This window comes from Diospyros lotus, chromosome 7 (genome assembly GCF_014633365.1).
Source record: "Diospyros lotus cultivar Yz01 chromosome 7, ASM1463336v1, whole genome shotgun sequence".
NCBI lineage: Eukaryota > Viridiplantae > Streptophyta > Magnoliopsida > Ericales > Ebenaceae > Diospyros > Diospyros lotus.
Window position 1 is genome coordinate 4,767,816 of NC_068344.1, and position 27,323 is coordinate 4,795,138.

At 40.3% G+C, this 27,323-nt stretch overlaps 1 protein-coding gene across 5 annotated transcripts in view; it reads left to right on the plus strand.

Annotated features, from left to right (window-relative positions):
• Nucleotides 1-27,323, plus strand: part of LOC127806138 (mediator of RNA polymerase II transcription subunit 25) — a 91,930-nt gene that overhangs the window by 2,969 nt on the left and 61,638 nt on the right. For 4 of the 5 annotated variants that reach the window (XM_052343212.1, XM_052343211.1, XM_052343209.1 and 1 more), the window contains exons 3-4: nt 3,369-3,432; nt 23,587-23,717. In XM_052343212.1, coding sequence (XP_052199172.1) covers nt 3,369-3,432; nt 23,587-23,717 — 195 coding nt within the window. The remainder of the gene's footprint in view (nt 1-3,368; nt 3,433-23,586; nt 23,718-27,323) is intronic. The other variant, XM_052343213.1, reaches the window with a different exon arrangement.

Below are 27,323 nucleotides of genomic sequence, written 5' to 3' on the forward strand. Positions count from 1 at the left end.
CTAAAAACAGTTAAAAAAAAGCCAGGTGCGCTTAAGCCCAAGGTTGCGCATGAGGGCCTAGCGCGCCTGGCTGGTCTGCGCTCGCCTGTGAGGATTCTAGGCCCCAAAGGCATGCCTTTAATAACACTGAACCTTGCTAGGTTGAGTTGGCTACATGAATTTTAGCTCACAAAAAAATAAAAAAAGAAAATAATTTCGAAATGGCATGGAGAGTTTGATTGTGAATAACATGCAAGTGAAGGACAGAGATATTCAACTTGAAATGGCATAGAGAGTTTGATTGAGGGGACGAACCTTTTCTGATGAATTTGATGACTGATATATGTTAACGAAAGCCATATGTGTTGAAGGAAATACTTTGAGATTCCATTGTTGTTGAAGGTCATGATGTGTTCCCTATGAAGTTGAGCTGCCTATATGGATTGAAATGAGGCTGCAGGCATCAATTCAACAGGAGTCAATTGTCAAAGTTCACTTAGGGGCCATGAAGTCCTATCCTCCTTGAAAAAGGAGGATCATCAATCATATGTGCAATTAATATTTGAGCAAATATAGATTTAGGTTCTTTCAACCACAAATGGCAAGGTAAATGGAAATGGGCCAGGTCCAATATTGAAATGGGGAATAGCTATCTACATTTTAGATGCAGCTGTGCCATGGTGCTTCAGACGTTGTGCTCTAAGAGGTTATACACTTATAAAAGGTGTTGTGTGGTTTCAGGTAACGTTGGGCATTGAGACTTGTGGGCACTCTTGAATATGTGCTAGACACTTGTCTGAATCTGTAGTTCTAGTTTTTTATGACTAGACAATTTTTTGATGCTTGTAGTAATTCTATGTCCATTGTAAGAACATGTCAATTAAACAGATTATGCCCATTTCACAAGTTTAAAAGAATACATTCAAAATAAAAAAAATTATGACATAAAGAAGTAAGGACTTGTATCTATTAGTCTTTCCTCTTGACTTTTTAATTTCAACAATTTTGAATCCTAAATAGATTTTTTTGGTAATAGATATTTGAAATATTTGTTTATACTTCTTTAATAATACATAGCACGATAAGATTAAGTTCTTACCATTATAATATAATAAATTATAAATGTATTTTAGTGTAAAAAAATGAAGAAGTTGTTAATCTCATGTATATAAAAAATATAATTATTAATTCATGTGTCTATGCTATGTAGTGTTTCAATTTTTTGAAAAGTGATGCTTTGGGTACTTTATAGTTGTATTTTGTCCCTATCATGTTAAGCTGTTTGTGCATCTTGGGTCAGCCTGCTTCTAACTCCATGTTTAGACCTTACTTTTAGCTGGTTGATTTGTGTATAAGACCTGTTTTTCTGCCTTTCTAATTGGGCCAAAGGAATAGGTTCAGACATTTTGATAGACTTAGTAACATTCATCAAAGGCTCAGGATACCACCTCAATAGATCTTGTGCTTGGCAAAGAGTTTTTGCAACAGAACTCTTGGCCTCCCACCTGGGACAACCATAAGGGGAACTGCCTCTATCTCTAGAGGCTACTGCATTGAAAATTTGGCTTGGTGAAGGATAGGTTGGAGATGGTTCTGACTCTTCTGACTACTTTAGTGACAAAGACCTACTTGTGATGGAAGTTGAAGGATGCTGGCTTATCAGAGTATGGGGAAGTTGTATTGTGCCCAGGGAGCTCAATTTGTTTGAGAGTTCAATGTTTGTGTCATTTGCTTAAGTCTGTTTTCTCATTGGGTAAGAATGAATCATTTTGGCCTTTTTTTGTTTGAAAAGGAGGGGGGGGGGGGGGGGGGGGGGGGCGCTCATTTTGGATTTGGTGGCAAGGATGCTGGCTTAAGTCTGTTTTCTCATTGGGTAAGGATGCTGGCTTATCTGACTACTTTTTTTGTTTGTTCTCTCTCTCTCTCTCTCTCTCTCACACACACACACACAAATTAAAGGCAATGGAAAATAACAAGACCTTTTTTCTTCTCTTTTCTTGGTAGTACTAGAACAAAATGGAGAAAGAATTCTGTTGGACCAGTTGCAATTGAATCTTCAAAATCAGTCAGATTTTGATAAAGAACTATACCTTTCTCGAGGCAAATTGAACTTTGAGGTGAACTTCAACTGGGTTTTTGCACTTGGCTGGGGGATGAGAATCTTGATTGGGTTAAATCTGATCCAGTCTAAGGGTTAACTGGGTGATAAAAGTTGGGTTAGGTTCTGAAAAATCTGGATCAGTTCAAATATGCCCCTTTGTGTCTAGAATTGCCACCTTCACACAATCAAGAGAAGGAGCCAAGACCCCTGCAGCACTACTTGGTTAATTGTTCCAATGCTGCAACTCTGATGATTGTGAAATTAACATACATATTTGAAATGATGATGAGTTTTGGCAAGAGTTGACAAATAGAATTACCTACTATGGCTTCAATCATGCAGTGGCAACAAAGGTGCTTGTGGTTAATTGTTTGGCAGCTTTGCTGATGTTATTGATGATCCTTGCAATTTCTAACAAGTTCACTGTGACGTACAAACAGAACTGTTAAGAAAAATAGGAAAAATGCTTCTCTTCAATCTTATTCATCTCTTACCCGAGGAACTCAATTTATACAGACTTCCTTACAAGATTAGGAAGTTGCTAAAAACTGGTTAAGGAAAGATTTCTAAACCTAGATTAGGAAACTATACAAATTTAGGATACAACAAATCAATCAAAGATATACTAATCTAGATCTAGAAGATACAGCTCTTATTTTAGAAAATATATACAGCCAATCAATTACCCATCAATTAAATCAATCAATCAATTGATTGAGTCTTGTCTGAAATTGGGAACAGGATCTGAAATTGGGAACAAGATCAGAACCCTTAATTGCTGACAAGAACAGGAGATGAGGGAAGAACAGAAGAGAAGAAAAAGACGAAGGAAAGAGAGAAACATTGAGAATAAGAGCAGAAATAGAGAGAGAAAAATAGAAGAGAAAGAAGAAGAAATCAGGATGAGACAAGGGATAGGGGAGAGTGATTTTAGGGGAGAAGTTCAAAACTCAATATTCATTATGATTTGTTGAACATCTCATTCAATTTTGGGATATATATCCTCATAACAATAGGAAATCAATACCAAAATAAGACGGCAACCAAACAAAATCTCATACTGTTGAAATCCTAGTTGGGGCTTAAATTGTCTTAATCTTATTTTTCAATGGGAAGCATTATTACCTCTTGCAGTAGTCATCTTACTTTTGGCATTCTTTAGTTAGAGGGAGAAAGATTTTTTTGAACTTCTCTAAATTAACAAGTTTCTTGCTCACTCTAATTCATTTCTACTTATTATGTTTCTCTCTATCTTTTTATTTTATTTTTATTTTTTATATTAATGCAGAAGCCATCTACTTCTAATGTGGATCTCGCTCTAGTGGCATTTAAAGCACATGGGTCATATAGTGGTATGTTTTCTTTTAACTTATTTTTAAACCTATTTTTTTTTGGGGAAATTTGGATAATGTCATATTGCTTGCTTGAGATTTTACTTATTTTTTAGGGTGGAACATGATGACTTCGCACATATGGGAACACGCAAGTGACCTATACTGATACTTCTTTTTCATACAACAGGGTTAAAGTTGCCAACCCTGTTAGATTGAATATTATGGATGTGATTAAAACATACTTTTGTTCTACGCATACCCATCTATTTAGTTCTCATTCAGGGAAATTGGACAAGTTGTTAGCAGTTTTGAGGAGAAATGAAATGTGGTCATTTTATTGTAAGAGATTGAGAAGGTTTTGTGATCATATCAGTTGGGGCTTGGACTAGTAGGGTTATGATCAAATAGGTCCTCAAAAAATGTGACTTTGGCTTTTGTGGAAATGGTGGAGATGAACTTAAAAATATTTCTTTCTTACTTTGATATAAGATGTGTCAATTGCTAGTCCCAGGAGATCTGAAAGGGGTCTACTTGGATAAGATTCCCTTGCCCTTTTGGGCCTCCATCTAGGATCCTGCTTTGAAATTACATTAATACTATATTTGTTTTTTCCTTTGCAACTAGAAAGTCATAGGGGAGGGCAGGCATTGGTTGAAGTTGTGAAAAACAACCTCCTTGAAGGGGAGATGCCCTTTTACTAGATTTGGCTGTGGAGAGTTTTAAGGGGAGGTGCCACCAAGGAAAAGAAGCAATATCTTTAGAAAGAGGAAGAGTTATGTATATTACAAGTACTCTATCTTTCTCCCTGATAAATTCTATGTCCATTTTTTATATTCTAGCTTCAATAGCCAAGAAGTGGATGATGCTATGGAGGGAGTTCATATAAGAGGTAGCTAAGAGGGGTTAAGTATGGTACTTAGTGTATGTGTTGGTTGTCTGCTCTTTGATGGAAGTCAAGTGGCTTTGGCATGAGGAAGCTGGTGCCTGGTGGCATGGAGGCAGTAGGTGAGATCTTTTCAGTTGTTTTAATGGAGCATTAGAACTTGGACTATTGGAGGGGAATTTGGTATCAAAGATCAACATGGAGAAAATTTTGACAAAATCCTATTATCAGTTGCTCTTGAAGGGGAAAAATGGAGTGATATTCTGTGGTGGAAGTGTATTTTGAAGACTGCAGCTATGAAGAGGTCTTTCTTCCTTGTTCTCCCCACCCCCGGTCATGACCCAAAGGATAAGACAGTAATTTAATTTTACTTGTATTTTTGCTGGTTGAACTTTGCTGCTGCATTTGATTGTATCTTTCAGTTGTATTGTAACAGAAAGGTTAGGAAGCCTATAAATAAGCTATCAGTTAGAGGATGGGGATTCATTGTGCAATAATACAAGAATCTTTTCCCTCTCAATTCTCTGTTCTCTCTCTCGATCTCCTTTGTTCTCCCTCAATTCTCTTTGTTCTCTCTCTCTCTGTTCTAATTCTCCCGCCAATTCTCTTTGTTCTTGGTTTTTACCTAAAAAACCTAGTGCAGATTTAAGGATCTAACATTTGGTATCAGAGTCGGCAGTCCTCGACTACTGCATTGGACTTAGGCGATTCAGGAAGGTGATTTCAGGAGTTGAATTCAGGCGATTTTGGAAGCAGACTCATAGGCGATTGCTGATCAAAGGTGAATGCTGATCATAGGCAATCCTTGGAAGTTGATCAGAGATGAATTTTTTGAAGCAAGCAAATTGAGGAAATGGCAGAAGGTACAACGATGAAGCAATTGGAAGTTAGACTCAATACAATGGACCTCGGATTGCGCCAGACTCAAGAGGAGGTGAGTCATGTCAGACTTGGAAGTGCTGCTACCAGGGAGGAGGTGCAAGCACTGGATAAAAGAGGAATTTTCCAGAATTAAGGAATTCTCCAGTTTCAGCCAGAGGTTAAACAGTGTTCCAGAAATGTTTTCGAGGATGCCTCAAGCTAGCTTGCCAGTGGATTTTCCTCCAAGATCCACTGCAGCTCCAGTCCTAACAGGAGATGGAATTCTATGTCATGCTTCTGATCTACAGTCAGCTAGGAACGGACTGAGATTGAGCCAGAAATTCAAGTTAGAGGCTCCTATCGAATTCACCACCATACTCCTATGCCGAGGTTAGAGATTCCAGTCCTTGAAGGAGATAAACCTAGGTGGTGGATCAGCCGGTGTGAAGTTTTTCCATTACTATGTGGCTGAAAATCAGAAGGTGAATTTGGCAGCAGCATAACTCAACGATATGGCCGATGCCTGGTTCCAAGGATGGAGCAGGATGAGGACTGAATTTAATTGGCAGGAGTTTGTAGATGACTTTTGTGACCAATTTGGTGAAAGATAAATGGCAGATGTGATTGAAGAGTTCAATAAACTGAAGCAAGAAGGTTTTGTCATGGACTACCAGGTCAGATTTGAAGAATTGAAATCACTGATTCTCAATTCTCATCCAACCTTGAATGAGTCCTACTTTGTATCTAGCTTCATTAGTGGCCTAAATGATGAGCACAACTGTGAAGATGATGCATCCTGCCATGGTAAAACAAGTGGCGGAGAAGGCTAAGCTGCAAGAATTGGCGTTGGAAGCTATTTTTAGAAAGCACAAGTTACATCCTAAAGGCCATCCTATAAGCAGTCAGCTGATTGGAGGTGATTCTAAGGCTGCCAATCAAATAATGCAGAGAGGAAATTCTACTCCTAGGGCTTTACCAAATCCAATTTCAGTTAAGCCTCTTTCCATTGAGCAGAAAAGGCAGCTCAGACTTTGTTTTAGAGGTGAGAAATATAGTCCTGGTCATCAATGCAAAAGGAAGCTATTTCAAATGGAAGGACTGGAAGAAAAGGTAGAAGAAGAAGAAGTAGATGTTGCTGGAGATCTGGAGAATATGAAGGAAGGAACAACAGGAGAGGAAGATGGAGAGATCTCCTTACATGCCTTACAAGGCTGTCCATCTGGTAAGATCATTAAGGTGAAAGGAGCTGTTGGTAAGAGGAGACTGATGATTCTAATAGACAGTGGCAGCACACACAACTTCTTGGTTGAAGCCACAGCCATGGAATTGCAATGTCCTACACTGGCCACTCTTCCTTTATCAGTTACGGGTGGCCAGTGGAAGTAAGATGTTTAGTAGATTTAAATGCCAGTGTTTCAAATGGAAGATGCAGGGACAGGAATTCGTAGCCAATTTAAGAATTTTGAAGTTGGGAGTCTAAACAAAGTTGAGAAAAATATATTTCTCAATTTCTTAAGATTACACTTTAATTCCCCTATTTTTTTTTTATAGAGGAAGAGAATAATACAAAAGGAAAATAACAAAAAAGAAAAGAAAATATACACAGAATATACATAGCTTCTAAGATATACAAAGAATATTCTATATTCAAAATACTTCTATTTCTACACTCCCCCTCAAGCTGGTTTGAAGATATCTTCCATGGCAAGCTTACTCACAAGTTTCTCAAACTGAGTTTTGCGTAATCCTTTTGTAAGAATATTAGTCACTTGGTCAACTGTTGGAATGTAGGGTATACAAATTACTCCATTATCAATTTTTTCCTTAATAAAGTGTTTATCCACCTCTACATGTTTCGTCATGTCATGGAGAACTGGATTATGAGCAATAGAGATTGCAGCTTTATTATTACAATAAACTTTAGTTGGTAGGGAAGTGGATACCCTCAAGTCTGATAGAAGCCTCTTTATCCACATGACCGCACAAATGCCATGGGCAACTGCACGAAATTCGGCTTTAGTACTGCTTCTGGCCACCACATTTTGTTTCTTACTCCTCCAAGTAACAAGATTACCTCTCGCAAATGTGCAGTACTCTGATGTAGATCTTATGTCAGTTATGCTGCCTGCCCAGTTTGCATCTGTATAACCCTCTATATGAAGATGACCACGTTTTCTAAAAATTAGACCTTTCCCAGGGGTTCCCTTTAGGTACCGCATAATTCTATAGGTAGCTTCAAAATGTTGTTAACCAGGTGAGTGTATAAATTGACTTACAACACTTATAGCAAAGGCTATGTCTGGTCGAGTATGGGATAGATAGATAAGTCTACCCACAAGCCTTTGATATTTCTCCCTTTCTACCACGTCTTTGGCCTCGACAAGTTGAAGTTTTAAGTTGGGTTCAATGGGAGTTTCAGCAACCTTACACCCAAGCATTCCTGTTTCATTGAGTAAATCTAGAATATACTTATGTTGGTTGACAAAGATCCGATATTTAGATCTTGCAAATTCCATCCCAAGAAAGTACTTTAGTGGACCCAAGTCCTTGATCTCGAACTCATGAGCACTTCTCTTAAGCTCTTCAATCTCTCCCTTGTCATCACTAGTCATTATTATATCATCAACATAGACAATTAAGATTGCTTTCTTATCGTCACTAGCATGCTTGAAGAACAGTGTGTGATCTGCTTGGCTCTGAATGTAACCATAGCTTTTCATCGCCTTTCCAAATCTTTCAAACCATGCTCTCGGAGACTGTTTTAGACCATACAAGGATTTTTTTAAACGACATACCTTGTTTGTACCGAGGCTCTTCTCAAATCCTGGTGGAAGATCCATAAACACTTGTTTTTCTAAATCACCATTTAGGAAGGCATTCTTTACATCAAATTGGTGGAGTGGCCAATCAAAATTCACTGCAAGGGAGAGAAGAACTCGAATGGAGTTTATTTTAGCTATTGGAGCAAATGTTTCTTGATAGTCGATGTCGTATGTTTGGGTGAATTCCTTATCAACCAGTCTTGCTTTGTATCTTTCTATGCTCCATCTGCCTTACATTTTATAATAAATACCCACTTACAACCTATCGTTGTTTTGTCTTCTGGTCTGTTCATAATCTCCCTAGTTCCATTCTTTCTAAGAGCACTCATTTTCTCCTGGAATGCTAACTTCCAATCTGGGTCACCAAGGGCATCTTGAATTGTTTTTGGGACATGCGGGTTAGAAATATTTGAAAGAAAGGCCTTATGATAATTAGACAATTTTTGGTATGATAGGTACTTAGCAATTGGGTGTTTGGTACAAGATCTCACTCCTTTCCTAGTAGCAATAAGAACATCAAGATTGGACAAGTCAAATGAAGAATAATCTGAAGGAGTGAGTTTAGAATTATCATGAGAAGAAGAAGTACTATCGGAAGGCCCATCATTCAAAGACGTCAATTGTTCAATAGTTAGAGGAATATTCGGATTGATAGTATTCTTCAGGGTTTGCCTTCTCGTATAAAACTGAAGCTCCGATTTTGGAGTATTCTGATCCGTTTGTGGTAATTCTCCCCTAGTTCCAATCCTATCACGCTAGGTATCTGTGAACTAGACACACCCTGTTCCACAATGTTTGGGACATTTATATCCTTGAGTTGTTTATCAGAGTGGAGAGGAGCACCAATCATGGTAGGACGAGGATCATAGAGTTTTAAGGAATTATCCTCCTCAACACTAGAATTCAAAAAATTATCTTCTTTCTTAATATACTCCCCCTAAAGATGATTTTTGGGAAAGTACGGGTTGAGTTTTGAGGAAAAACACATCTATACTAATATAAGTTCTTTTGGTGACAGGATTAAAGCATTTGTACCCTTTTTTATTTGGTGCATAACCCAAAAAGACACATTTTTCAGCTGTGGGATCCAATTTGGAATGAAATATTTGAGGAACATAAACAAAGCAAGTGCACCCAAAAACTTTTAAGGGTAACTCAGAATATATACGGTATAGAGGGAAGAGTTGTTTTAAAGAGTGTAAGTGAGTTTGAAACTGTAGAACACGAGTGGGCATATGATTGATGAGATAGGAAGCGGTTAAAATTGCATCACCCTAGAGGTATTTAGGGACATTCATAGAAAACATGATGGCCCTGGCAACCTCGAGTAGGTGCCGATTTTTCCGTTCAGCAATACCATTTTGTTGGGGAGTTTCATGGCAAGTGGATTGATGTAAAATTCCTTTTTCCTTTAACCCCCCCCCCCCCCCCCCAAAGATTCATTAAAATATTCTGTGCCACTATCAGATTGAAGAATACAGATTTTTGTGTTAAATTGAGCTTCAATTAGATGGAAAAAATCTTTAAAAGTTCTAGGCACATCTGATTTCTTTGCAAGTAAGTAAACCCAACAAACTCAAGTATGATCATCAATAAAAGTAACAAACTACTTTTTGCCAGACAAAGTGGAGACCTTAGAAGGGCCCTAAACATCACTATGTATCAAATAGAATGGTTTTTAAGGACAATAGGGTTTCGAAAGAAATTTAACACGATGATCTTTGGATAAATGACAACTCTCGCATTGAAACATAGAATGATCCACTCTTTTAAACAACGTAGGAAATAAATATTTCAAGTAAGGAAAACTAGGATGGCCTAGTCTAAGATGCCATTGTATTATTTGATTAGAAACAGAAGTAGAACTAATACCACTCTACCCGTGAGGTTTTTTATTATGCAAGACATCCCCATCCAAATAGTAGAGCCCGTTTATTTCTCTAGCACTGCCAATCGTCTTCCCCGAGTTTTGGGTCTGAAAAATGCAATAGGAATAAAAAAAGATAACACAACAGTTAGAGTCTTTGGAGAGTTTACTAACAAATAGAAGATTGTAGGCAAGTTTAGGAACATAGAGTACTGATTGAAGATTAATATTGTTAGAGAGTTTAATGAGACCTTTACTTGCAATAAGTGAAAGACTACCATCGGCTATTCTTATTTTTTCGCTACAAGAACAAGGAATATACGAGTTGAATAGATGCGATGAACCAATCATATGATCAGATGCTCCTGAATCAATGATCCATGGAACAGATTGAAAAAAGCTAGAGAGGGCAAATGAATTTCTACCTGAATAGGCCAATGAACAATTGGGTGTACCGGGGGACAGATTAGGCGTTAGCAGTTGCAGAAGTTGATCAAGTTGCTCTTTGTTGAATGGTCCTGCATCAGTTTCATGGGCATCGGCTTCATCAGCTTCATGGGAGTTGTGGGGAACTCGAAACTGATCTTGAGAAGGCTGGGATTGTTGGGTTGGAGTGACTGAAGATGCAGATTCAGTCATGGTGGTTGAAAAGAAGGATCAGGGTAGTAGAAGCAAGGCAGAGCAATAGCTGGATTTGCACACTAGTGACTGGATCTGGACTCGCTAGCAAGAACCCACGGATCTGGGCGCTTGGATCTGGGTACCCAGGTGCCCAATCTTAGGAATAGAAACCAGATCGTATCTGGGTGACATAAGCAATGAAGAATAGCGACCAAGGGCGGCTTTGACGAGCGAACCGGGGCGGCTCTGACGGGCAGATTTGATGCGCGAACTGCGGTAGCACGAACGCGACCAAGGATGATGGATATGAGCGGCTTTGGTGTGCGATGCAGAGCTTACCTTCGCGATCGCGGATAGGGGCGACCTTCGCGATAGCGGATAAGGGCGACTGATGTAGCGGCACGAACGACAAAGAGGCTAGAAGGCCGACCTTTGTGAGAGGCTAGAAGGTCGCGACCGTTCCAGAGGTGGGAACCCACTGGAGAACGACGACGACTGTAGAGGCAGCAGCAGTCGGGATGGCCGGATCTCAGAGGCGGCGACTGATGTAAGGGCGGCGGCAGCCTGAGAATGCAGCGGTGACAAGCGGCCGGTGAAAGGGCGGTAACAGATCTTGGGTATAGCAGAGGGATAGAAGAAATTAGGGTTTCATAGTGAATGGCTGTGATTTAATCCCTAATTCCTGCTCTGATACCATCTAAACAAAGCTTAGAAAAATATATTTCTCAATTTTTTAAGATTACACGTTAGTTCCCCTTTTCTCTTTATAGAGGAAGAGAATAATACAAAAGGAAAATAACAAAAAACGGAAAGAAGAATATACACTGAATATATATAGTTTCTAAGATATACAAAGAATATTCTATATTCAAAATATTTCTATTTCTACAGGGAGGCTATGACATTGTTCTAGGGGTGGATTTGATGAAAACTGTCAGTCCTCTAGTACTTGACTTTAACAAACTAGAGGTAACATTTGAAATGGAAGGGAAGAAACTGATACTGACAAGAAGTTTGGAATCTGGTGAATGCAAATTGATTACATGCAAGAGGTTGCAGAAGATGTTCCTGCAAAATGGAACTTCATTGGCTCAAATGTACTCCATATATGCTATGGTGTTGACAGCAATGATGCAGAAGAGGCTTACGATCATCATAGGCCTGCAACTAATTCTACTCTAGTCTCTTTCAAAGGTACAATCTCAGGATCCATTACAATTACTTTTGATTGAATTTGAGGATTTATTTGCTGAGCCCTCTCCCTTACCCCAAAACCGATTCTTTGACCATTCTATTCACCTAAAACCTAATTCAAAACCTGTAAACATTCAGTCTTACAGGTATCCTCTTATTCAAAAAGCTGAAATAGAAAAATTAGTCAAATAAATGTTGGCTAAATCTATTATTCAGCCAAGCCAAAGCCCCTTTGTTTCACCTGTCTTACTTGTTAAAAAGAAAGATGGGACTTGGTGATTTTTGTATTAATTATCGCCAATTAAATGCCCTGACCATTAAAAATAAATTTCCTATCCCTACTATTGAAGACCTACTTGATGAATTAACCTCAATCGCTATTTTTTCAAAACTGGACATTAGGGAAAGATATCATCAAATTAGGATGAATCTTGCTGATATACCCAAAATTGCCTTCAAAACTCACCAAGGACTCTATGAATTCACAGTTACGCCATTCGACTTAACCAATGCTCCTGCAACTATTTAGTTCTTAGTGAACCATATATTCAGCTTATATATGAGGAAATTCATCCTTGTTTTCTTTGATGATATCCTCATTTACAACCGTACATTTGATCAACACCTAGCCCATTTGAGGACAACATTTGAAATCCTCAGGCTAAATCAATTGTATGTGAAGTTATCCAAATGTGCTTTTGCTAAGAAGCAGGTAGAGTACTTGGGCCACATAATTTTAGGAGTAGTAGTAAAAACTAATTCCAAGAAGATTGTTGCTATGGTTGAGTGGCCAAGACTAGAGACTGTTAAGGAATTGAGGGGATTTCTAGGCCTGACTAGTTATTATAGGAGATTTATCCAAAGTTATGGGATAATAAGCAAGCCTTTAACAAAGCTGCTTAAGAAGGATAATTTTCACTGGAATTTAAGGCTCCTATATTGGCTCTGCCAGATTTTCTGAAGTCATTTGCCCTTGAGATTGATGCATGTGATACGAGGGTAGGAGCTATATTGATGCAGGATGGAAAATTCTTGGCTTACATTAGTCAAGCCATAGCTCCAAAGCACTTGGGACTAAGTATCTATGATAAAGAATTAATTGCAGTATTGTTTTGCAGTGGAGAAATAGAGGCATTACTTGGAGGAGAATCAGTTTATTATTAGAATTGATTGTAGAAAAGCTATGACATCGTCAAAGGAGGAGAAGATTTGTTTGGGGGAGAATGCAGGTTTGGAAAAAAAAAGATTAATTCCTCTCATTGAAATAGACTGTGCGATAGTCTATTTATATTACAACAACTCACTGATGTGGTTGCAATTAGTTAATGTTACGGACCTAGGGTATAAGGGATAATTGGGTTGTAACTACTGTAACTAACAAGAGGGTGAGTTGTGGTAGGTTGTTAGGGAGTTGCAAGGCAATTAGAAGATCGCCTTTAAGAAGGCGGGTGTAATAGGAGAAGGCAATTTTTGGAATAAGAGGACTCTCAATTTCCCTCTCAAATTCTTTCTCTCTCTCATTGCTATAACTCTCTGTCCTATATTTCTCCCATCTTCTTCTTTCTCAATCTGTCAATTCTCTTCTCAAATTTAGTTCTTTCTCGGTAATTCTCCAAGAATTACCCAATTGACCGACTCTCCATCAAAGGTCGTGTCAACTTGGTATCAGAGCTGGATGAACCATCTGTGGAGTACCCGATGGGAGCCATCACGACGAGGCAGGCATTGAAATTTACTAGTGGGCAAGTCTGGTGCGATTACAAGAGGCAGAACGGACGAATGAAAGCAAACGATCTGGGTTGATGGGTACGAGCAAGGCGTAACACCAGAATTTACTAGCGAGCAAGTCTGATGCGATTACAGGAGGCAAAATGGATGAACGAAAGCAAGCAATCTGGGTTCACGGGTGCGAGCAAGGCAAGGCCCAAGACAAGGCAGTGACGATCGAAAATGGGCTGGCGATCAACGGGGTTCGATTCTAAGGCAGTAGTGGACTGTGACGGATGGCGGAGGAATTTCGCAGGCAATGACGATCGGAAGTGGGTGGCAATCAACCTAACATCATGGCAGAAGGCACCCAATTGAAGTAACTAGAGAATCGAATGGAGGCTTGGGAAGTTGACATGTCGCACATGCAGGAGGACATGAAAGCCATGAATATTTAGACTAGGGAGGATTCATATGGCAGCCATTAAGGAAAGCATACGCGAGTTTGAGAAGGGCCAAGAAAGGGCGGATCACTATTGGCAAAAGATCGACAACATGTTTAACATGTTGTCTGCCCTGTCACGGTTCCGTCTACTAGCGGATTTCCCTCAAAGAAGTCCTGAACTGATCTTGGACCGAGATGGCGTTCTGCCCAGGTCAGATGGAAGGCAGGAAGTTGAAGATAGGTCTACGTGGGAGCGGGAAAACCAGGTGAGGGGTATTGCTTCTTCAGTTCTTAACCATACACCCATGCCTCGATTTGAAATTCCAATATTTGAGGGGGTTAAATCGAGGTGGTGGATTCGCCGTTCTTTGAATTTTATTGGATTGGTGAGGAGCAGAAGGTAGCCTTGGCAGCAGCTTATCTCAATGATACGACTGACGTGTGGTATCAAGTTTGGAGGCAAGCCGAAGGTGGGGCAATGAATTGGTCGGAATTCTCGGAGGAATTGTGTGGCCGATTTGGAGGAAAAAAATATGTTAGATGTGGTTGAATACTTCAATAAATTGAAGCAGGAGGGTTCGGTGATTGATTACTAGGTGAAGTTTGAAGAATTAAGGGTGCTATTGAGGTTGTCCCAACCAAGTTTAACTGAGCTATATTTTGTATCTAGCTTTATTAGTGGGTTAAAGGATGAATTACGATCTATGGTTAAGATGATGATGCCTACAACAGTGAAACAGGCATCCGAGAAGGCATGGCTACAGGAGTTTATATTGGAAGCGATTTGCAATAAGTACACAATGGAAACGGAAACTCAGCCTTTGCTTTTTCAACCATTGGAAGGAAATCAAGTGCATGTGAATTCTAAGGTTAATCCCAACCCGGATGCAGCCAAATCAACTACTATGGAGCAGAGACGGAAGTTGGGATTATGCTATAAGTGTGGTAATAAATTCATCCCTGGCCACTGATGCCACAAGCAGTTGCTTCACATGGAAGGGATAGAGGACGAAAATGAAGAAGAGAAACCAACGGGAATTTGGTGAGGAAGAAGGCATAGCTGTTCTAAATTCTTGGGGACAAGAATTTTCTAAGGGGAGGGGAATTGTTATGAACCTAGGGTATAAGGGATGATTGGGCTGTAACTATTGTAACTAATAGGAGGGTGAGTTGTGGTAGGTTGTTAGGGAGTTGCAAGGCAGTTAGAAGATAGCCTTTAAGAAGGCGGGTGTAATAGGAGACAACAGCTTTTGGAATAAGAGAACACTCAATTTCCCCCTCGAATTCTCTCTCACTCACTACTAGAAGTCTCTGTTCTATATTTCTCCCATCTTCTTCTTTCTCGATCTGTGAATTCTCTTCTCAAATTCAGTTCTTTCTCGGTAATTCTCCAAGAATTACCCAATTGACTGACTCTCATCAGAGGTCATGTCAGTTAAGCTAAACTAATTACTGTTATAACTCTAACTAATAAACAGAAAGAGCAATAGAAAAAATAATAGATTAGCTGTAAGAATCTCAACACTGATCAATGAGTGTCTTAAATTTTTGTTACAGCAGAGATTACACACACAGCTGCAGAAGAAAGGAGTTACTAAATTGCTGGGTTTGGATTATGTAATTCAATATCAGAAGGGCAAGGAGAATGTAGTGGCTGATGCCCTATCTAGAAGGGAAGAGAAAGGAAGCTGTCAAGCTATATCAGCAGTAATTCCATATTGGGTGAAGGAAATCTCTGCAATCTATGAAAATTCTGATTGGGCTAAGGCTATTATATCACAGTTGGCCATTCAATCCACAAGTAAACCGGGATCAGTATTTACAAGATGAAACAGCTAAAGGACCGAAAATCGGATGAAATAATTTGCTGACAGAAGGAGGAGTGAGAGAGCATTTGAGGTAGGAGATTTGGTATATCTACTGGTGAAACAATTCCAGCAGCATGTATTTTCTAATTCCCCTGCATCTAAGTTGAGTCCGCAGTATTATGGGCCCTTTCTTATTGAGGCTAAAGTGGGAAAAGTGGCCTATTGTTTGAAGCTGCTGGATGATGTGCAAATTCATCATGTTTTTCATGTCTCTTTGCTGAAAAGATTGGTTGGGCCTACTGATATCACAAGTACTGATCTTCCTTAACAGCTGACAGTGGACATTGAACCCCTAGCTGTCTTGGAGAAGAGGGTTATCCATCAGGGATTCACTGCCCCTAATTCAAGTTTTGGTGCAGTGGTCCCATTTACACCCAGATCACACTGCTTGGGAATATCTACCTGACTGACTTAAGCAATTCCCTAGGGTGGCTCAGCTGTTGTAATTTCTTGGGGACAATAAATTTTTCAAGAGGGGAGAATTGTCACGACCCAAGGAATAAGACAGTAATTGAATTTTACTTGTATTTTTGCTGGTTGTACTTTGCTGCTGCATTTGATTTTACCTTTCAGTTGTATTGTAGCTGAAAGGTTAGGAAGCCTATAAATAGGCTATCAGTTAGAGGATGGGGATTCATTATGCAATAATACAAGACTGTTTTCCCTCTCAATTCTCTGTTCTCTCTCAATCTCCTCTGTTCTCCCTCAATTCTCTCTATTTTCTCTCTCTGTTCTAATTCTCCCTCCAATTCTCTTTGTTTTCGGTGTTTACCTAAAAAACCCTAGCTTAAGGATCTGACACCCCCCCTTCTCACTCTTGCCCAGGGGCCAAAAAAAAAAAAAAAAAAAAACGTAAGCTTTTGGTACTATTCCCACATCGGGCAATTTGGGAAGAGGGAAAAGTGCTTCTCAAATGGTGTTTACATGCAAGAAAGAAGAGGCTGTATCACCATCATGTCTTTGCTTGTTATGTAGGGAAGTTACAATTATGGAGTTTTTAGCTATTTATGACAGCAGTTGAGATGGTGCTAGTGGGGTCAGTTTTCTAGAGAGAGCAGAGTAGGCTAAAATCCTTATTTCTGCTAGCTGTGGTGGACTCTTGTTATAACTAGTGAATGGTTTTTCAGGATGCTTTTATAAATCTTCCTACAGAGATGATGGAAACCTCTTGTGACACGTTTTTATTGGCAGCTTGTTCTATAAGATGTGCAGATTGAAAACTCCTTGCCATTGATGGCCATTCTACTTGTGTCTTACAATACAAGTGCTTTGGTTTGATAGATATAATGTCTTTTGGTAGGCTCTGTTATGCATTCAAATGTGAAGAATTAGTTATGGGAAATTAACTCTTTCACCCATAGGCTGTTGTCACGGACCATGCCAAGTTTTGCTGCGGATTTATTTTTTTTCCTGCTATGTCTTTAATTGCTTGCTATGTTTCTTTGTTATTCCCTAGGATTCTCTTTTATTCCAGCTGCTAGTTAGTTAGAGAGAATATTCAGCTGTAAAGGTATTTGGGATAGGACAAAATAGTTGGTTATGGGAGCTGCAATCTGCTGTGGCAGCCCCCCTAGGATAGCTATATAATCCCAAACGGCTCCTAAGAATGGGTATCGATAATCAATCAACAAATTCTGGATTTACTCCCTGCATTCTCTCTACCTCCCAAACTATTCTCTCCCTCAATCTTCTTCTTCTTCTCTCTAAACCTTTCTCTTCTACTACCATTCCCTAGCCCATTCCAATACACCTAAGACGAAGTTGATAGCAGTCCCAGCGATCGTGACATTTGGTATCAGAGCAACGACCCCGGTAGCAGAGGACCATGCGAAACAATGGTCGAAGGCACTCGCATGAAGAATATGGAGTCACAACTCCAGCAAGTCACATCAACTGTGGGAGAGTTCCAACATCGCGTGGACCGTTTGGAGTTGGGTTCCGAGAAGAATTACGAGGCTATTGGAGGACTCGAGCGTAGGCTTGAAAACGGTTTGAATCAAATGAGGGAGGATATCAACCAGATGAGAGAGGAGATGGGGAATTAGCTTCAGCGATTCATGCTGATGTTTACCCAGCAAAACCAGGTGAGAATAGCTCCTGATTTCCCCCCTTGAGCTAGAACAGAACCCATCTTGCACAATGATAGGGTGAACAGAGGCAATGGGACCTCAGAGGTTGAGTTTGAGCAAGGCGATGAGATTGAAATTGAAACAAGGAGAGGAAGGGAGGATAGAATTGCTCCGCCCTAACCAGGATTTCCAATGCCGAGAATGGAAATTCTGGTATTTGAAGGAACTAATCCTAGGTGGTGGATCAGGAAGTGTGAACGGATGTTCGAATGGTATAATATACCAGTAGAAAGAAGGGTGGCCCTGGCTGCAGCTTATTTTGACGATGCAGTGGATGCATGGTTCCATGGATGGACCCAAACGAGGGAGATTTACACCTGGCGGGAGTTTTCAGAGAAGCTTTGTGAAAGGTTCGGGGAGAGGACCATGTCGGACACTATAGAGGAATTTAATAAGTTGAGGCAAGCGGGGAATGTGGGGTCTTACTTGAAGCGTTTTGAGGAGCTGAGGTCATTGATGAGTGACAATGATCCACACCTGTCGGAAGCTTATTTTGTTTCTAGCTTCCTTAGCGGCCTCAATGAGGACTTGCGACCGATGGTTAAAATGATAAGGCCTCGGACGGTGGAACAAGCCGCTGAGAGTGCCAAGCTGCAGGAGTTGGTGGTTGAGGCCCTTATGAGAAAGCAGAGGCAGCAACAGAAGATGACCACCGGTGGAAATTGGCAACAAGGGGGGAGCAGTAAAGGAACTTATAGAGATCCAGCTAAAGGAGGAAGAAATGTTGGTGGTCCCTATCAGGGGATGGGTGGAGGAGACTAAGAAGCTTCCTGGCGCATGTTACAGGTGCGGGGATAGGTACTATCCGAGGCACCAATGCAAACGCCAACTATTACTGCTGGAAGGAGACAGGGATGGTGAACTGGATGCGGAAGAAGTATAAGAGATCAGGGAAACTAGAGGGGAGAACGATGGAGAAATATCCCTCCATGCCCTGAAGGGGATTACCAACAACAAGATAATTATGGTGGAAGAGGAGGTGAAGGAAGGCAGCCTGTCAATTCTGATTGACAGTATAGTTTCCTTGACAATAACACCGCTAGAAAGCTTAAGTGCCAACTCACTGGGACACCACCCTTGAGTGTGGTCGTTGCTAATGGAAACCGAGTGTTGAGCAATTCGGCTTGCCTGGGTTTCATATGGGAAATGCAGGAGAGGAGTTTGAGGCAGACCTTAGATTACTGCAATTAGGAGGTTGTGATGTGGTGTTAGGAGTGGATTGGATGAAGGGGGTGAGCCCCATAAGCTTTGATTTCAACCGAATGGAAGTCTCATTTGAAAAAGAAGGGAAGAGGATGACGCTTACCAGCGGGCAAGAGGTTGCGACCTGCAAGATGATCATGGGTAAGAGGCTGCAGAGAGTCCTCAAGAGCAAATGGAATCAGTTCACGCAACTGTTCTCCATTGTGGCAGTGGAAGAGCTTCCTGATGAAGGGGGGCAAGGGGAGCTGCGACTCACTGTTTGCCATCAGCGTAGGAGTGATGACCAGGTATGCTCATTACCCTTTATTGATGAATTGTTGTTGTTGGCAGACTTTAAGGACCTCTTTGTGGAACCTAAGACCCTTCCTCCTAACCGAACTTTGGACCATGCCATTAACCTAAAACCAAATGTAGAGCCCATCAATGTCAGATCCTATCGTTATCCCCCCATCCAAAAAACTGAAATCGAAAGAATGGTAAAAGAGATGTTGAGCCAATCCTTCATTAGACCAAGCCAAAGCCCATTTGCTTCCCCTGTCCTATTAGTAAAGAAAAAAGATGGCACTTGGCGTTTTTGTGTAGATTATCGCCAACTTAACTCCCTAACCATCAAAGACAAGTTCCCCATTCCCCTTGTTGAAGACCTTATGGATGAATTACACTAGGCCAAGTTCTTTTCCAAGTTAGATTTGCACTCGAGCTATCACCAAATAAGGATGAAGCCCGAGGATATCCACAAAACGGCCTTCCGCACACACCATGGTCATTTTGAGTTCTTGGTGATGCCCTTTGGGCTCACCAATGCCCCAGCTACTTTCCAATCTCTAATGAACCAAATATTTGAGCTCTATTTAAGGAAGTTCATCCTTGTATTCTTTGATGACATCCTTGTTTACAGCCCCACCTTGGACCAACACCTAATCCACCTAAGAACCACTCTTGAGGTCCTTAGAAGAAAACAACTATTTATCAAAAAATCTAAATGTGCATTTGGCCAAAACCAAGTGGAATACTTGGGACACTTAATTTCAGAAGAAGGAATCAGCACCGATCCCAGCAAGGTGGAGGCCATGCTCAACTGGCCAAAACCCACTACAATAAGGGCTCTTAGAGGATTTTTGGGGTTGACCGGCTATTACCGCAGATTCGTTAAGGGGTATGGAATCTTGAGCAAACCACTTACTAACCTGTTAAAGAAGGGAAACTTCCAGTGGGGGCCGAAGGTTGACTCTGCCTTCGAAGGGCTGAAGTTGACAGTAAGCAGGGTTCCCACACTCGGGCTGCCGGACTTCAACAAGCCCTTCATGTTAGAGACAGATGCTTGCGGAGTGGGGATAGGCGCGGTATTGATGTAGGATGGAAGACCATTGGCCTTTCTAAGCCAAGCCCTCAGTCCTAGACACTTGGGACTTAGTGTTTATGAGAATGAGTTCTTGGCTGTCTTAATGGCTGTTGAAAAGTGGCGCCATTATCTGGAGGCGGGAAGGTTTATCATCAAGACGGATCACGAGTCCCTGAAGTTCCTGCTCCAACAAAAGCTTCAATCCCAACTCCAAAGGAAAGGGATGACCAAGCTAATGGGTTTGGACTACTCAATTCAATACAAGAAAGGGAAGGAGAATCAAGCAGCGGATGCATTGTCCAGGTGCCAAGAAGAAGCCAGATCGGCTGCCATGACGGTGGTAATTCCTGAATGGTGTAAAGAGGTGGTGGACAGCTACGAAGGAGACGACCGTATTTAGGGCTTACTGGAAAAATTGGCTCTGGGAAGCGGGGAGACAGAAGGCCATACGATGAGAGATGGGCTGCTGAGGTATAAGGGTCGGATAGTAATAGGCCACAAGGAGGAGCTTAAGAGTAAAATTCTGCAGTCACTTCATGAGTCTCCTATAGGGGGACATTCGGGCATCCAAAACACCTACTTAAGGGTGCGGCAACTTTTCTACTGGCCCGGACTAAGGGAAACGGTCAAAAGGTTTGTCTTGGGGTGTGACACATGTAAGAGATGCAAACATGAGAACGTGGCATATCCCAGTCTTCTTCAACCATTGCCCATTCCAGAACAGTCATGGACAAGTGTGTCCATGGATTTCATCGAGGGATTGCCACGTTCGGAGGGCAAGGACTGTATAATGGTGATTGTCGATAGGTTCACTAAGTTTGCGCACTTTGTGGGACTAGCACACCCTTACACGGCTCAGGAGGTGGCTCGGGCGTTCACTGACCGGGTAGTTGCCATGCATGGGGTCCCTAAGACCATCATATCCGACCGGGATAAGATCTTTACCAGCCACTTTTGGAGGGAGTTGATGAAAAATATGGGCACGAAACTCAATCTATCGACTGCATACCACCCTCAGTCGGATGGGCAAACTGAAAGGGTGAACCAAAGTCTCAAAACCTACCTCCGTTGCGTGTGTTTGCTGCAGCCCAAGGACTGGCATAGGTGGCTAGCTCTAGCCTAGTGGTGGTACAATTCCAGCCACCACACATCAATTAAGATGTCACCTTTTGAAGCTGTATTTGGGTTTAAGCCTCAAATTCTACCGGCCATCGAAGATTGTACCTCAGCTGCTGCAGTTGAAGAGTATTTCCAGCAAAGGAGAGGGGTGATACAACAACTCAAACAAGAGTTGGCATCAGCCCAAAACCGGATGAAGCAGCAGGCTGATAGGAGGAGGACTGACAGAGAATTCGGAGTAAGAGATAATGTTTATCTACGGCTGAGGTACCCTCACCTTAAATCCATTTCCCAAGGCCCGGTCTCTAAGCTCAGCCCTAAATACTTTGGGCCTTTTCCCATAACGGCTAGGATTGGCAAGGTGGCTTATCGTTTACTACTTCTCGAAGGATCCCACATTCACCCAGTCTTCCATGTTTCCCTATTAAAGAAGTCAATAGGCAGGAATGAGTGAACCCGAGGTTGCCTGCCTTACCTAAGGAGAAGGAAGTCACAATGGAGCCAGAGGCCATATTGGACAGAAGAGTCATCTACCATCAAGGGGCTCCTCTTATGCAGGTGCTAGTTAGGTGGCAAGGGGAATCAGGAAAGGAAGACACCTGGGAGTACCTTCCCCTGTTACTACAACAATTTCCCCGGACCGCCAGCCTCCTAAATATTTCTTGAGGACAAGAAATCGCTGAAGGGAAGGGCATTGTCACGGACCATGCTAAGTTTTGCTGTGGATTTATTTTTTTTCCTGCTATGTCTTTAATTGCTTGCTATGTTTCTTTGTTATTCCCTAGGATTTTCTTTTATTCCAGCTGCTAGTTAGTTAGAGAGAATATCCAGCTATAAAGGTGTTTGGGATAGGACAAAATAGTTGGTTATGGGAGCTGCAATCTGCTGTGGCAGCCCCCCCTAGGATAGCTATATAAGCCCAAACGGCTCCTAAGAATGGGTATCAATAATCAATCAACAAATTCTGGATTTACTCCCTGCATTCTCTCTACCTCCCAAACTATTCTCTCCCTCAATCTTCTTCTTCTTCTTCTCCCTAAACCTTTCTCTTCTACTACCATTCCCTAGCCCATTCCAATACACCTCGGACGGAAGTTGACAGCAGTCCCAGCGACCGTGACAGCTGTTCCATTAACTTAGGAAAATTTATATACAAAAAACTCCTAAAAAATCTCCTACTTTACAGCTATAGATAGCAATAACTATCAACTTATCTAATTTACAATTCTGGATCGATATGACTTGGATATCCTTAGCTGATTCCAAGATTACTTTCATCCTTTTACCTTCTCCATCTAGAAGTTTAACTCCTCCATCTAGGAGTTTAACTTACTGTTATCCTTTCATACGTATGCATCTTCTTCCTTATCCTTTTTATCTTCCAACAAAATGTAATACCTACCCCTGGGTGCCAGGAATGTGAATTGCCTTGTATTTTATTAGATTTGCTGGCCAGGTTTTTGTAGCTAGTGCTCAAGCTGAAGCAACTCCATCCAACTTCCTTAAACTTTTTGGTTGATTGGGCATTTTTGGTTTGTTTGACTTTGTTTATTTTTAACTTTTGTACTCCAGAGAGTTGGAGTTGGTCTTAACTTTTGGTTGTGATTCAGTTTCCCTTGTTTATTTCATTTGTCTACCAATTGCATCATGCCATGCTGGTCTTCTAGTGACTGCATATCAAATATAAGTAAATTGTTCCCAATTGTTTGTGTCGTGGAAACTTCATGGACCTATTCTGTTCATGATTTAAAGTTTAATGGAGTTCCAGTTTGAATTTCGGGCTTCCTAAAGCTTCAACTAATATGAGCTCGTTAATTTTCCTCATCCAAAGGATTTTTTATTCAATTTTTGGTGATTGACATCAAATTCCTAAACTAGAATTTTTGCAGTTTCTTTGAACATTTACATAACAAATGGAGAAGCCTCTCATTGTCACGAAGCCTGAACCATTCCTGGTTGATATTTGAGGCTTAACTTGTGTGGAGTGCCCATGATCTGCATGAACTTTACCATAATCTTTTATTTTAATAATATACAATCACTGTGAGAAAATTTCAATTTTTTGTTTTTGCCAACACCTCCATTCTGTAATGTCTTATCATTTTCTGCAGCTTGCCTAGTACAGAGGAGTGGCTGGACCAGAGATGTTGATAATTTCTTGCAGTGGTTATCTTCTTTGCCATTTTCTGGTGGAGGTTTCAATGATGCTGCTATTGCAGAAGGACTTGGTGAAGCTTTAATGGTGCGCAATGCTGCTACGTCTTTATGTTTTTTGACATAGTAGTATTCTTGTTTCGCAGGGCTCATTCAATCTCAACAGTCAATTTCAGTTTTACTCCTAATTTTTATCCTCTCTGCAATTTGGGGATTTTCATCCTCCTTAAATAAAGGGAATAAATTTTGTTTGAAGGAAAATTTTCGGTCCATTTATTTTGAATTTAGTGACATGGGTACAAGGACCTTACAGAAGATATAGTCATAGGCAGAGATGGAATGAAAGCTATAATTCATGTAGCCCATGCTACTTGGGGGGTTAAGGTTTGAGTTTATTTTTGTAGTATTTATTCTGAATTTAGGGTTTCTATATGGACTTTCTATACTAAATGTTGCTCAAGGATTATGCATGTTGGAGAGGCTGACATTTATAGTGATTAAGCCATCCTAACATTTGATATTGAGAAAATCTTATCACAGGCATTTATCATTAGGGTACATGAATCCTTTTCTTAATACCTTAGAATTGTCAGATTATGTATCTCTTTATATTCATGTTTTTATTGTCATTGAAGCTTGTGAAAGCATGTTGTATTTGTATCAGCACTTGTTTCTGTTTGGTTTATTTCTCTGTTATTCTGCTGTGTTGTTTGTATTAAGTCATTAATATGTGTGTAAGTGTTATAAGTGTAAGAGGCGCTTGCTGCTATATATATATGCAGCAGTCAACTCACAGTGTATGAATTACAAAGCTAGTTCAATTTCCAGAATTCTCTCTTTGCTTCATTTGTGTTTTGCCCTAGGGTTTTCATTATATCTTACATGATATCAGAGCCGTAGACGAAAGTCATGTAAAGATATAATGAAAACCCTAGGGCAAAACACAAATGAAGCAGAGAGAGAATTCTGGAAATTGAACTAGCTTCGTAATTCATAAACTGAGAATCAACTCAAGAATAGAGTGCACTGCTACATATATATATAGCAGCGAGCACCTCTTACACTATAACACTTACACACATATTATTGACTTAATACAAACAACACAGCAGAATAACAGAGAAATAAACCAAACAGAAATAAGTGCTGATACAAATACAACATGGTTTCACATTCCCCTTCAATTAGAACTCTCTTGCTCTTCTGATTGCTGATCATTTATAGAGGCATAAGAAATCCTGTGAGCTGGAGAAAACCGTAGTCCAAGCTTGGTACACAAAAACTGAAATCGACTTTTTGGTAATCCTTTCGTGAGAATGTCAGCAACCTAATATTCTGTGGGCACATATCTTATTTCAATTTCTCCTTTTTCAACCTTTTCTCGAATGAAATGTACATCAAGCTCAATGTGCTTGGTCCGACCATGAAACACGGGATTTTCAGCCATACTATTAATAGCCAAATTATCACTCCATACAATAGGCTTTGAAGAAATACTACAAGGATACCCCAACTTTGTGAACAGAGATTTCTACCAAAGAAGCTCAATAACACCTTGAGCTATAGCCCTATATTCAGTCTCTCCAATTGATTGTGCTACAACATATTGTTTTCTGGAGCTCCAAACAATCAAATTAGAGCCAAGATAAACACAAAGTCCACTAGTTGATCTTCTTGTGATCTTGCAACTAGCATGATCAGCATCTACATATACTGAAAGTGTCAAATCTCTTGGAGATGGAGAAAAGAAGAGACCATAACCTACTGTTCCTTTCAAGTATCTGAGTAATCTTTTACAAGCAGTCCAATGTTGTAGCTTAGGAGTAGTTAAAAACTGACTTAAACGATTTACCACAAAAGCTATATCCGGACGCATGTAGGTTAGGTATTGTAGAGACCCAATGAGAGTTCGATATAATGAGGGATTAGGAAAAACCTCACCATCATTAGTGAGACAAAAACCAGATGAAGTAGGGGTTGCACAGGGTTTACAATTAGTCAGATCAGCTTTCTTTAGCAAATCAATAGTATATTTAGACTGAGTCAAATAAATCCCACTGGAATCTCTAAAAGCTTCAAACCCTAGGAAATAATTGACTGATCCTAGAGTTTTCAGTGCAAAAGCACTCTCCAAATCTTTAATACACTGTTGTACAACTGAAGAATTAGATCCAATTATGAGAATATCATCAACATAGACTAAAAGAAAGATTACACAATCAATAGTGCGTTTAACAAAAAGAGATGCCTTAGATGTTGCCCTGGCAAAACCCCATTGAAGAAGAGCAGATTTTAACTTCACATACCAAGCACGAGGTGCTTGTTTTAAACCATACAACGATTTGCGCAGTCTACACAAATGAGAAGGATATGTAGAATTCACAAATCCTTCTGGTTGAGTCATGTACATAGCCTCATCTAAGTCACCATTCAGAAATGCGTTATTAACATCCACTTGTTGGATGTCCCAACCAAAAGTAACAACTAGAGAAAATAGGACTCTGATTGTTGGAGCCTTCATCACAGGGCTAAAAGTATCACCATAATCAATTCCGGGTGTTTGTAAAAATCCTTTAGCCACCAAGCGAGCTTTGTATTTAAGAACTGAACCATCTGATTTGTATTTCACCTTAAAAACCCACTTGCTTCCAATAAGATTCATCTCACTAGAGAATGGAACAAGATCCCACGTATTATTATGTTGCAAAGTTGAGAATTCCTCCTGCATAGCTTGCATCCATCGGGAATCTACCAAAGCCTCACGAACTGAACAAGGCTCTAGGCTACTTACTAAGGCATGAGGAGAGGTGGTGACAAGATTTTGAGCTTTAGACCTTGTTATCACGGGATGAACAGAGGGTGCAAAACTAGGTTTAGAGTTAGAAACAGAAGTAGGATTGGGTGAAGGAGAAGAAGAAACAGGCTGAGGTTCCCTTAGAATAGATTCAATATCAGAAGCATGACGAACATTAGAATTTGAAACAACAGGTGATGAGGAAAGATGTAAGGACTGTGCTACTCTCGGAGAAGAAACATGTGAAGGAAATGATTGAAAATAAGAAGTAGAATATATCCAAATCTATTGAGTGAAGAAGAAGAAGAACTAGGGAGATTAAACAAAGATGGAAAAGGAAATTCATTTGGATTAAACTGAACATGCCTTGAAACATAAACTTTCCCATAAGGATGTAGACACTTATACTCGGCTTGAGAATGACTGTACCCAAGAAACACACACTTGGTGGAGTGAAAATCAAATTTATGCTTGTTATATGGTCTTAGGAAAGGAAAACAAGCACAACCAAAAGGTTGCAGCAAAAAATAGTTTGGTGTTTTACCATACAACAGTTTAAATGGAGTACATAACTGAATAGAAGAAGCTGACAGCAAGTTAATGGTATGAACTGTAGTTTGAAAGGCATCTACCCAAAATTTAAGAGGCATTTGAGAGTGTGCTAAAAGAGTTAAGCCCATTTCAACAATATGTCGATGCTTTCTTTTAGCCACTCCATTTTGCTGGTGGGTATATGGACATGAAAACCATGGTCGAATTCCATGGTTTCTAAGATATGGCAAAAAGGCTTTGAACTCCCCCCCATTATCAGTTTGTAAAGCTATGAGTTTTGAATGGTATTGAAGTTCAACAAACTTGTGGAAAGTAATAAAAGTAGATAGAGCATCAGAATTAAGTTTC